Genomic DNA, 12,197 nt, shown 5'->3' with positions numbered 1-12,197 from the left:
CCCTATGCTGACCCTCCATGAAGCTCCGTCTTAGCTAGCTCAGCAAATGATTGTTAATTTAATGGAACCGCCAACATTGACACCATAAACTAGTTTTAGCATGATGCGTCCCGGATTTGGGGGTCCCTTTCCTCATTTGGACGTGACGGCCGCTGCCTGCACTGCACCTAATCCGCAATGAGGGCAGGTTAATCGGCTCGCCCATGCACGCGGACGAGTTTGTTTGCAGAATGCGTATGGCAGCGGTGCCCCACATACGACGTAGCGTACATGCTTGAGCTCAGGCTATTCGATTCGATTCCGTGCATGTATATATGGCCCAATCGATGGAGCTATACCGGCTGTAGCCATACGGAGTAGCTAGCTGCAGTTCATCGCCGGATGGATGGATGGGTTGGTGAGCAACGTGATCGATGCGCGCGTACGTGCCGTCACCTCCCTCCCTCCGGGGAGGCCCGGCCCGGTGGCGCCGCACGAGGCCCGCGTGAGGACGTGCCGCCGCAATCCGCGCGCGCCCCACCCCCACGGTGGGCATGGGCGATGGAGGAGAACTGAACCGAACCGACCTTGCTGCTCACGCGGCTCATGTGCCCGCCTACTAGCTACTACCTCGGCCGGCCGCTTCCCGTTGCCCACCGGATCGGAGCAAAACCGCATGGCCATCACGTGCCACCCCATGCCGCAGCTGGCTCCCGCTCCACCGCCGATCGTTTGCGTGCCAGGCCAGCACAAATATCGTACTCCTACGTCCGTCTCCGTCGCGCTCGCCTCGGATGCCCCTCCACGACTAACGCTCGCAGTTACGGCGATCATCAATTTGGGCAAGCAAACGCCTGCACCGTTACTAGTAGGAGTAGTACTGCTTCTCTCTCGGCACTGATGACGCGCCGTATCGATCATCATCAACGCCACTAATGAAATCGAATTGAATCGACCGCCCTGGTCATTACGGCCCGTGCGTCGCCCTTGCCGCCTTTCCTGCGGCTATAAAACCGGGCCACGCCCCGACCATGACTCCCCAACTTCAACGCACGCACCACCCCAAAAGCCCCAACAACACCCCAGCCAAAGCAAGGCGAGCGAAGAATCCATGGCGACCCCCGACGACTGCGCCGCCAGCTGGCTCCTGTACCTGTCGCTCGCCGCCAAATGCGGCGGCGACCACCCCGGCCGCCTCGCCGGCCTCCTCGCGGTCTGCGCCGCCGCCTTCGCCCTCACCTGCCTCCTGCACTGGTGCTTCCCCGGCGGCCCGGCCTGGGGCAGGTGGTGGCTCACCCGCCGCCTCAAGGGATCCCTCCTCCCGGGGCCCAGGGGCCTGCCGCTCATCGGCAGCATGTGGCTCATGACCGGCCTCTCACACCGCAAGCTCGCGGCGGAGGCCTCGCGCCTGGGCGGCCGCGCCAAGAGGCTGATGGCCTTCTCCCTCGGCGAGACGCGGATGGTGGTTGCCGCGCACCCTGATGTGGCCAGGGAGATCCTCAACAGCCCTGCCTTCGCCGACCGCCCCATCAAGGAGTCGGCGTACGGGCTCCTGTTCCACCGCGCCATCGGCTTCGCGCCCCACGGCGCGTACTGGCGCGCGCTCCGCCGCGTCGCCTCCACGCACCTCTTCTCCCCGTGGCAGGTCACCGCGTCAGCTCCCCAGCGCGCGGTCATCGCGCACCAGATGGTGGCGGCCCTCGCCAGCGCCGGCGCCGGCGTCGAGGTCCGGCGCGTGCTGCGGCGCGGGTCGCTGCACAACGTGATGTGGTCCGTGTTCGGCCGCCGCTACGACCTGGACACGAACAAGGAGAGCGAGGAGGTCCGCGAGCTGAGCCAGCTCGTCGACGAGGGCTACGACCTGCTGGGCCAGCTCAACTGGTCCGACCACCTCCCCTGGCTGGCCCGCTTCGACCCGCAGGGCACACGCGCCCGGTGCTCCCGTCTCGTCCCCCGCGTGAACCGCTTCGTCGGCCGCATCATCGACGACCACCGCTCCGCCGCTCCCTCCTCCGCCGTCAAGGACTTCACCGACGTCCTGCTCTCCCTCCAGGGCGGCGACAGGCTCGCCGACGCGGACATGATCGCGGTGCTCTGGGTGTGTGCAACCGAACCCAAACCAACTCCCAAGCGTACACAGCCACGCACGTTTCGTTCCGTTTCGTTTCCAGGCCTCTGATACGTTCATCTTTGTTGCGCAGGAGATGGTGTTCCGCGGGACTGACACAGTGGCGGTGCTGATGGAGTGGGTGCTGGCGCGGCTGGTGCTGCACCCGGACGTGCAGGCGCAGGTGCACGAGGAGCTGGACCGCGCGGTGGGGCGCGACCGCGCCGTGACCGAGTCCGACGCGGCCTCCCTCCCCTACCTCCACGCCGTCATCAAGGAGACGCTGCGTGTGCACCCGCCCGGACCGCTGCTCTCCTGGGCCCGCCTCGCCACCTCGGACATTCACGTTGACGGGTTCCTCATCCCCGCTGGCACCACAGCCATGGTGAACATGTGGGCCATCACCCACGACCCCGACGTGTGGGCCGAGCCGGACGAGTTCCGCCCGGAGCGCTTCGCCGCCGGCGAGTTCTCCGTCATGGGGTCGGACCTCCGCCTGGCGCCGTTCGGGGCCGGGCGGAGGAGCTGCCCGGGGAAGAGCCTGGCGATGGCGACGGTGGCGTTCTGGCTGGCGACGCTGCTGCACGAGCTGGAGTTCCTCCCCTCCCCCGACCCGGCGCGCGGCGTCCACCTGGGGGAGACCCTGAGGCTGTCGTGCGAGATGGCGGCCCCGCTGGCGGTGACGCCGAGGCCGCGACGCCCGGCGGCGTGATGACGCAGCGCGCCTACGTACGTGCGCCGCTAGCTGCCTAGAGGCGTTGTCGCTACCGGTCGGCTCGCTGGCCTGGTACCACGCACGCACGTACGCTTATCCTGATGAGCAACTAGCAAGGGATGAATTACCTAGTAGTACTAGACTTTATATATGGACGTGCCAGGTGACGACCGTGATGTTTTTGCCTTCTTTTTGTTCGTTCCCAGTTATTATTTCGTTAGCCTTTTATTATTTCTCTCCTCCGCAACTGCCCTGTAAGATATTGCTAGCTGATGTATATATATTCTACTACCTACTGGTACTAAGAAACAAATGTCTCTGTCTTGTTATTGTTATCCTATTCCGAGCATAATGCTACTAGTAGTAGTACCTGGTATGGTGACACACAGTGGATGTCCAAACAGAGCTGGTAAATAATCAAAATATGTACACCAACCAAGCGCATATCCAGGTCTACAGTGACGGTAGATTCTTGTCCCGTGATCAGCTGCAATGCAGCGCTAAGTTATTGCAAATGCTGAAAATTTGCGTGTGTTTCTGAATTTGTGAGGATGGCATGAGCTACCAAATGTTGATCACCCCCTGCCCCTGGGCATGGCCAAAGCGCGCGGAAAACAACCGGGCAGCCGTTTCTACCCAAGCGCGTGCAGGCCTTATCCCCGCGCGTGCACCCATCCACACCGCCCAAAAAGCACTTCTCCAAGCCCACCAACAAGTTGCGCGCTACGCTACAACATATGAAGCGCAAAGATTGCTCCGTGGTGAATCCGACCGCTTGCACGCCACCGTCTTTGTGCACCAACATCCAACGTTGCTGTCCCAAGCTAAAAATCTGTTACTGTTTGCTGCAGACGTTCGGTTGCGAGAAGAAGAATCACTGCCATATAAGCTCAGTTGTTCAGGCATGGAGTTTCTACACTTGGGTGCATATGCACCCGGGTGAACAATAACATCGGCTAAAATAAGATTTTCTTTTTTAAAATGGAACTTCTCTTGAGACAATAATTGATGAATGCTTTACAAACATGCAAAATTTCTTGGTGAAAAGACATTTGTGGAGATCTCCGTAAGAAACAAAGTTCTAAAAAGGGCATTTTTAAAAGCACTTTAGACTATCTTTTTTTATGTTCAGACCTCGCGAAAATGTTTTTCCATCAAGAAACTTTGCATGTTAGTAAAACATTTGTGGTGAAGCCGGTGTTGTGGCGGCAGCGGTGGGGTCTCCATCCAGCACGCGCGAGCCACTACTGCTCGCGGCCCAGTGGCTGATGCCGCACAATCCCCTTCTCCGGCTGGCGGCGGCCACACGCCGCGGCGCACATCCTCTCTCTGGCGGTTACGTGGCAACAACGCATCGGTGGCTCTCCTGCATGAGCAGCTCCCATTGTCGCTTCCTCCCGTTGCTCCTGTGGTGGCCCTTACCCGGCCTGAAGGCGGCTCCGCCAGCCGTGTACTCCTCGCCCTTTGCTGCCCTCATCGACGGCTGCCCCGTGTGGCATGGCCCTTCCCTGATATCCACCTCTCCCAGCGCCACCCTACCCTCGACGTGCGGCTGATGAAGCGTCCCTGTTGGCTGCTCCCGACCATGCCTCCTCTCGGCTGGTTGTGGATGCTACTGGTGGCGGTGTTTGGGGCTTCCCCTGCCCAGATATTGCCCATGGTGGATGGTGGCAGCTCAGCTGCCTGCAACAAGGTTGGCGATGGTGGCTACCGTAGGTGGTGGTGATTCCAGCGGTGCCCGTTGTCGGGTGCAACTCTCCTTCTGTTGGGGAACGTTGCAGAAAACAAAAATTTTCCTACTCGTTTCACCAAGATCATCTAGGAGTTCATCTAGCAACGAGTGATTAGATGCATCTACATACCTTTGTAGATCACGCACGGAAGCGTTCAAAAGAACGGTGATGATGTAGTCGTACTCGACGTGATCCAAATCACCGATGACCAGCGCCGAACGGACGGCACCTCCGCGTTCAACACACGTACGGAACAGCCACGTCTCCTCCTTCTTGATCCAGCAAGGGAGGGAGGAGAGGTTGAGGGAGATGGCACCAGCAGCAGCACGACGGCGTGGTGTTGATGGAGCTGCAGTACTCCGGCAGAGCTTCGCTAAGCACTATGGAGGTGGAGGAGGTGTTGGGGAGGGAGAAGGAGGCAACCAAAGGCCAAGACGTTCAGGTATGAAGTCCCTCCTCTCCCCCACTATATATAGGGGTGCCAAGGGGGGGTGGCCGGTCCTAGGAGATCCAATCTCCTAGGGGGTGCGGCGGCCAAGGGGGGTTTCCCTCCCCCCCAAGGCACCTAGGAGGTGCCTTACCCTCCTAGGACTCTTGCCCCCTTAAACCCTAGGCGCATGGGCCTATGTGGGGCTGGTGCCCTTGGCCCATTAGGCCAAGGCGCACCCCCTTACAGCCCATGTGGCCCCCCGGGACAGGTGGACCCACCCGGTGGACCCCCGGGACCCTTCCGGTGGTCCCGGTACAATACCGATAACCCCGAAACTTGTCCCGATGCCCGAAACAGGACTTCCCATATATAAATCTTTACCTCCGGACCATTCCGGAACTCCTCGTGACGTCCGGGATCTCATCCGGGACTCCGAACAACATTCGGGTTACTGCATATACATATCCCTACAACCCTAGCGTAACCGAACCTTAAGTGTGTAGACCCTACGGGTTCGGGAGACAAGCAGACATAACCGAGACGACTCTTCGGTCAATAACCAACAGCGGGATCTGGATACCCATGTTGGCTCCCACATGCTCCACGATGATCTCATCGGATGAACCACGATGTCGAGGATTCAATCAACCCCGTACGCTATTCCCTTTGTCTATCGATATGTTACTTGCCCGAGATTCGATCGTCGGTATCCCAATACCTCGTTCAATCTCGTTACCGGCAAGTCACTTTACTCGTACCGTAATGCATGATCCCGTGACCAGACACTTGGTCACTCTGAGCTCATTATGATGATGCATTACCGAGTGGGCCCAGTGATACCTCTCCGTCATACGGAGTGACAAATCCCAGTCTTGATCCATGTCACCCAACAGACACTTTCGGAGATACCCGTAGTCTACCTTTATAGTCACCCAGTTACGTTGTGACGTTTGGCATACCCAAAGCACTCCTACGGTATCCGGGAGTTACACGATCTCATGGTCTAAGGAAAAGATACTTTGACATTGCAAAACTCTAGCAAGCGAACTATACGATCTTGTGCTATGTTTAGGATTGGGTCTCGTCCATCACATCATTCTCCCAATGATGTGATCTCGTTATCAATGACATCCAGTGTCCATAGTCAGGAAACCATGACTATCTGTTGATCAACGAGCTAGTCAACTAGAGGCTCACTAGGGACATGTTGGTGTCTGTTATTCACACATGCATTACGATTTCCGGATAACACAATTATAGCATGAATAAAGACAATTATCATGAACAAGGAAATATAATAATAATGCTTTTATTATTGCCTCTAGGGCATATTTCCAACAGTCTCCCACTTGCACTAGAGTCAATAATCTAGTTATATTGTGATGAATCGAACACCCATGGAATTCTGGTGTTGATCATGTTTTGCTCTAGGGAGAGGTTTAGTCAACGGATCTGCTACATTCAGGTCCGTATGTACTTTACAAATCTCTATGTCTCCATCTTGAACATTTTCACGAATGGAGTTGAAGCGACGCTTGATGTGCCTTGTCTTCTTGTGAAACCTGGGCTCCTTGGCAAGTGCAATAGCTCCAGTGTTGTCACAGAAGAGCTTGATCGGCCCCGACGCGTTGGGTATGACTCCTAGGTCGGTGATGAACTCCTTCACCCATATTGCTTCATGTGCTGCCTCCGAGGCTGACATGTACTCCGCTTCACATGTAGATCCCGCCACGACGCTTTGCTTGCAACTGCACCAGCTTACTGCCCCACCATTCAAAATATACACGTATCCGGTTTGTGACTTAGAGTCATCCAGATCTGTGTCGAAGCTAGCATCGACGTAACCCTTTACGACGAGCTCTTCGTCACCTCCATAAACGAGAAACATTTCCTTAGTCCTTTTCAGGTACTTCAGGATATTCTTGACCGCTGTCCAGTGTTCCTTGCCGGGATTACTTTGGTACCTTCCTACCAAACTTACGGCAAGGTTTACATCAGGTCTGGTACACAGCATGGCATACATAATAGAACCTATGGCTGAGGCATAGGGGATGACGCTCATCTCTTCTATATCTTCTGCCGTGGTCGGACATTGAGCTGAGCTCAATTTCACACCTTGTAACACAGGCAAGAACCCTTTCTTGGATTGATCCATATTGAACTTCTTCAATGTTTTATCAAGGTATGTGCTTTGTGAAAGACCTATGAGGCGTCTCGATCTATCTCTTATGCCTAATATATAAGCAGCTTCTCCAAGGTCCTTCATTGAAAAACTTTTATTCAAGTAGGCCTTGATGCTGTCCAAGAGTTCTATATCATTTCCCATCAACAGTATGTCATCTACATATAATATGAGAAATGCTACAGAGCTCCCACTCACTTTCTTGTAAACGCAGGCTTCTCCATAAGTCCGTGTAAACCCAAACGCTTTGATCATCTCATCAAAGCGAATGTTCCAACTCCGAGATGCTTGCACCAGCCCATAAATCGAGCGTTGGAGCTTGCACACTTTGTCAGCATTCTTAGGATCGACAAAACCTTCCGGCTGCATCATATACAATTCTTCCTTAAGGAAACCATTAAGGAATGCCGTTTTGACGTCCATTTGCCATATTTCGTAATCATAGAATGCGGCAATTGCTAACATGATTCAGACGGACTTCAGCTTCGCTACCGGTGAGAAAGTCTCATCGTAGTCAACCCCTTGAACTTGTCGATAACCCTTAGCGACAAGCCGAGCTTTATAGATGGTCACATTACCATCCGCGTCTGTCTTCTTCTTAAAGATCCATTTATTTTCTATGGCTCGCCGTTCAACGGGCAAGTCAGTCAAAGTCCATACTTCATTTTCATACATGGATCCTATCTCGGATTTCATGGCTTCTAGCCATTTGTCGGAATCCGGGCCCGCCATCGCTTCTTCATAGTTCGAAGGTTCACCGTTGTCTAACAACATGATTTCCAAGACAGGGTTGCCGTACCACTCTGGTGCGGAACGTGTCCTTGTGGACCTTCGAATTTCAGTAGGAGCTTGATCAGAAGTATCTTGATCATTATCATTAACTTCCTCTCTAGTCGGTGCTGGCACCTCAGGAACATTTTCTTGAGTTGCGCCATTTTCCGGTTCAAGAGGCAATACTTCATCAAGCTCTACTTTCCTCCCACTTACTTCTTTCGAGAGAAACTCTTTCTCCAGAAAGGACCCATTCTTGGCAACAAAGATCTTGCCTTCGGATCTAAGGTAGAAGGTGTACCCAATAGTTTCTTTTGGGTACCCTATGAAGACGCATTTTTTCGATTTGGGTTCGAGCTTTTCAGGTTGAAGTTTCTTGACATAAGCATCGCATCCCCAAACTTTTAGAAACGACATCTTAGGTTTCTTCCCAAACCATAATTCATACGGTGTCGTCTTAACAGATTTCGACGGAGCCCTATTTAAAGTGAATGCGGCAGTCTCTAAAGCATAGCCCCAAAAAGAAAGCGGTAAATCGGTAAGAGACATCATAGATCGCACCATATCTAACAGAGTGCGATTACGACGTTCGGACACACCATTACGCTGAGGTGTTCCAGGCGGCGTGAGTTGTGAAACTATTCCACATTTTCTTAAGTGTGCCCCAAACTCGTGACTCAAGTATTCTCCTCCACGATCTGATCGTAGAAACTTGATTTTCCTGTCACGTTGATTTTCAACCTCACTCTGAAATTCCTTGAACTTTTCAAAGGTTTCAGACTTGTGTTTCATTAAGTAGATATACCCATACCTACTTAAATCATCAGTGAGGGTGAGAACATAACGATAGCCACCGCGAGCCTCAACACTCATTGGACCGCATACATCGGTATGTATGATTTCCAATAAGTCGGTTGCTTGCTCCATTGTTCCTGAGAACGGAGTCTTGGTCATTTTACCCATAAGGCATGGTTCGCACGTGTCAAATGATTCATAATCAAGAGACTCTAAAAGTCCATCATCATGGAGCTTCTTCATGCGTTTAACACCTATGTGACCAAGGCGGCAGTGCCACAAGTATGCGGGACTATCATTATCAACCTTACTTCTTTTGGTACTCACATTATGAACATGTGTAGCATTACGTTCGAGATTCATAAAGAATAAACCATTCACCATAGGAGCATGACCATAAAACATATCTCTCATAAAAATGGAACAACCATTATTCTCAGATTTAAAAGAGTAGCCATCTCGAATTAAACGAGATCCCGATACAATGTTCATGGTCAAAGCTGGCACTAAATAACAATTATTAAGGTTTAAAACTAATCCCGAAGGGAGATGCAGAGGTAGCGTGCCGACGGTGATCACATTGACCTTGGAACCATTCCCGACGCGCATCGTCACCTCGTCCTTTGCCAGTTTTCGCTTATTCTGCAGCCCCTGTTTTGAGTTACAAATGTGAGCAACTGCACCGGTATCAAATACCCAGGAGCCACTACGGGCACTAGTAAGGTACACATCAATTACATGTATATCACATATACCTTTGGTTCTGCCGGCCTTCTTATCCGCTAAGTACTTAGGGCAGTTCCGCTTCCAGTGACCGCTTCCCTTGCAGTAAAAGCACTCAGTCTTGGGCTTGGGTCCATTCTTTGGCTTCTTCCCGGCAGCTTGCTTGCCGGGCGCGGCAACCTCCTTGCTGTCCTTCTTGAAGCTCTTTTTACCCTTGCCTTTCTTGAACTTAGTGGTTTTATTGATCATCAACACTTGATGTTCCTTCCTGACTTCTACCTCCGCTGATTTCAGCATAGCAAATACTTCAGGAATGGTCTTTTCCATCCCCTGCATATTGAAGTTCATCACAAAGCTCTTGTAGCTTGGTGGAAGCGACTGGAGGATTCTGTCAATGACCGCATCATCCGGGAGATTAACTCCCAGCTGAGTCAAGCGGTTATGCAACCCAGACATAGTGAGTATGTGCTCACTGACAGAACTGTTTTCCTCCATCTTATAGCTGAAGAATTTGTCGGAGACTTCATATCTCTCGACCCGGGCATGAGCTTGGAAAACCATTTTCAGCTCTTCGAACATCTCATATGCTCCATGTCTCTCAAAACGCTTTTGGAGCCCCGGCTCTAGGCTGTAAAGCATACCGCACTGAACGAGGGAGTAGTCATCGAAATGTGCCTGCCAAGCGTTCATAACATCTTGTTCTGCAGGGAGAACGGGTGCGTCACCAAGCGGTGCTTGTAGGACATAATCTTTCTTGGCAGCTATGAGGATGATCCTCAGGTTCCGGACCCAGTCCGTATAGTTGCTGCCATCGTCTTTCAGCTTAGTTTTCTCTAGGAACGCGTTGAAGTTGAGGACTACGTTGGCCATTTGATCTACAAGACATATTGCAAAGATTTTAGACTAAGTTCATGATAATTAAGTTCAACTAATCAAATTATTAGTGAACTCCCACTTAGATTAGACATCCCTCTAGTCATCTAAGTATTACATGATCCGAGTTAAACTAGACCGTGTCCGATCATCACGTGAGACGGACTAGTCAACATCGGTGAACATCTTTATGTTGATCGTATCTTCTATACGACTCATGCTCGACCTTTCGGTCTTCCGTGTTCCAAGGCCATGTCTGTACATGCTAGGCTCGTCAAGTCAACCTAAGTGTTTGCATGTGTAAATCTGTCTTACACCCGTTGTATTTGAACGTCTGAATAAAACACCCGATCATCACGTGGTGTTTTGAAACAGCGAACTGTCGCAACGGTGCACAGTTAGGGTGAACACTTCTTGAATTTATTGTGAGGGATCATCTTATTTACTACCGTCGTTCTAAGTAAACAAGATGCAAAACATGATAAACATCACATGCAATCAAATAATAAACGTGACATGATATGGCCAATATCACATAGCTCCTTTGATCTCCATCTTGGGGCTCCATGATCATCTTGTCACCGGCTTGACACCATGATCTCCATCATCATGATCTCCATCATCGTGTCTCCATGAAGTTGCTCGCCAACTATTACTTCTACTACTATGGCTAACGCGTTTAGCAATAAAGTAAAGTAATTTACATGGCGTTTCTCGATGACACGCATGTCATTAAAAGAATAAAGACAACTCCTATGGCTCCTGCCGGTTGTCATACTCATCGACATGCAAGTCGTGAATCCTATTACAATAGCATGAACATCTCATACATCACATATAGATCATTCATCATTCATCACAACTTTGGCCATATCATATCACAAACCACTTGCTGCAAAAACAAGTTAGACGTCCTCTAATTGTTGTTGCAAGTTTTACGTGGCTGAATTAGGGTTCTAGCAAGAACGTTTTCTTACCTACGTTAAAGCCACAACGTGATTTGTCAACTTCTATTTACCCTTCATAAGGACCCTGTTCATCGATTCCGCTCCAACTAAAGTAGGAGAGACACACACCCGCCAGCCACCTTATGCAACTAGTGCATGTTAGTCGGTGGAACCGGTCTCACGTAAGCGTACGTGTAAGGTTGGTCCGGGCCGCTTCATCCCACAATACCGCTGAAGCAAGAAAGGACTAGTAACGGCAAGAAAGTTGACAAATCTACGCCCACAACAAATTGTGTTCTACTCGCGCAAGAAGAACTACGCATAGACCTAGCTCATGATGCCACTGTTGGGGAACGTTGCAGAAAACAAAAATTTTCCTACTCGTTTCACCAAGATCATCTAGGAGTTCATCTAGCAACGAGTGATCAGATGCATCTACATACCTTTGTAGATCACGCACGGAAGCGTTCAAAAGAACGGTGATGATGTAGTCGTACTCGACGTGATCCAAATCACCGATGACCAGCGCCAAACGGACGGCACCTCCGCGTTCAACACACGTACGGAACAGCCACGTCTCCTCTTCTTGATCCAGCAAGGGAGGGAGGAGAGGTTGAGGGAGATGGCACCAGCAGCAGCACGACGGCGTGGTGTTGATGGAGCTGCAGTACTCCGGCAGAGCTTCGCTAAGCACTATGGAGGTGGAGGAGGTGTTGAGGAGGGAGAAGGAGGCAACCAAAGGCCAGGGCGTTCAGGTATGAAGTCCCTCCTCTCCCCCACTATATATAGGGGTGCCAAGGGGGGGTGGCCGGCCCTAGGAGATCCAATCTCCTAGGGGGTGCGGCGGCCAAGGGGGGTTTCCCTCCCCCCCAAGGCACCTAGGAGGTGCCTTACCCTCCTAGGACTCTTGCCCCCTTAAACCCTAGGCGCATGGGCCTATGT

The 12,197-nt window shown here is 52.0% G+C and overlaps 1 protein-coding gene across 1 annotated transcript; it reads left to right on the top strand.

Annotated features, from left to right (window-relative positions):
- The first annotated feature begins 1,035 nt into the window (after positions 1-1,035).
- Positions 1,036-3,125, top strand: LOC119302567 (cytochrome P450 78A9-like). Its single transcript, XM_037579603.1, has 2 exons — positions 1,036-2,077; positions 2,181-3,125. The coding sequence occupies exons 1-2, from the start codon at positions 1,091-1,093 to the stop codon at positions 2,796-2,798; spliced, it is 1,605 nt and encodes a 534-aa protein (XP_037435500.1). The 5' UTR covers positions 1,036-1,090; the 3' UTR covers positions 2,799-3,125.
- The last annotated feature ends 9,072 nt before the right edge of the window (positions 3,126-12,197 follow it).

Source organism: Triticum dicoccoides, chromosome 5A (assembly GCF_002162155.2).
Source record: "Triticum dicoccoides isolate Atlit2015 ecotype Zavitan chromosome 5A, WEW_v2.0, whole genome shotgun sequence".
Taxonomy (NCBI): Eukaryota; Viridiplantae; Streptophyta; class Magnoliopsida; order Poales; family Poaceae; genus Triticum; species Triticum dicoccoides.
The sequence above is the reverse complement of the archived record's forward strand: the minus strand, read 5'-3'. Positions and strand labels throughout refer to the sequence as shown.

Coding starts and splice junctions, on each gene's coding strand:
- LOC119302567 (XM_037579603.1), top strand. CDS start 1,091: ATGGCGACCCCCGACGACTGCGCCGCCAGCTGGCTCCTGTACCTGTCG. Junction 2,078..2,180: donor ACATGATCGCGGTGCTCTGG/GTGTGTGCAACC, acceptor TTTGTTGCGCAG/GAGATGGTGTTCCGCGGGAC.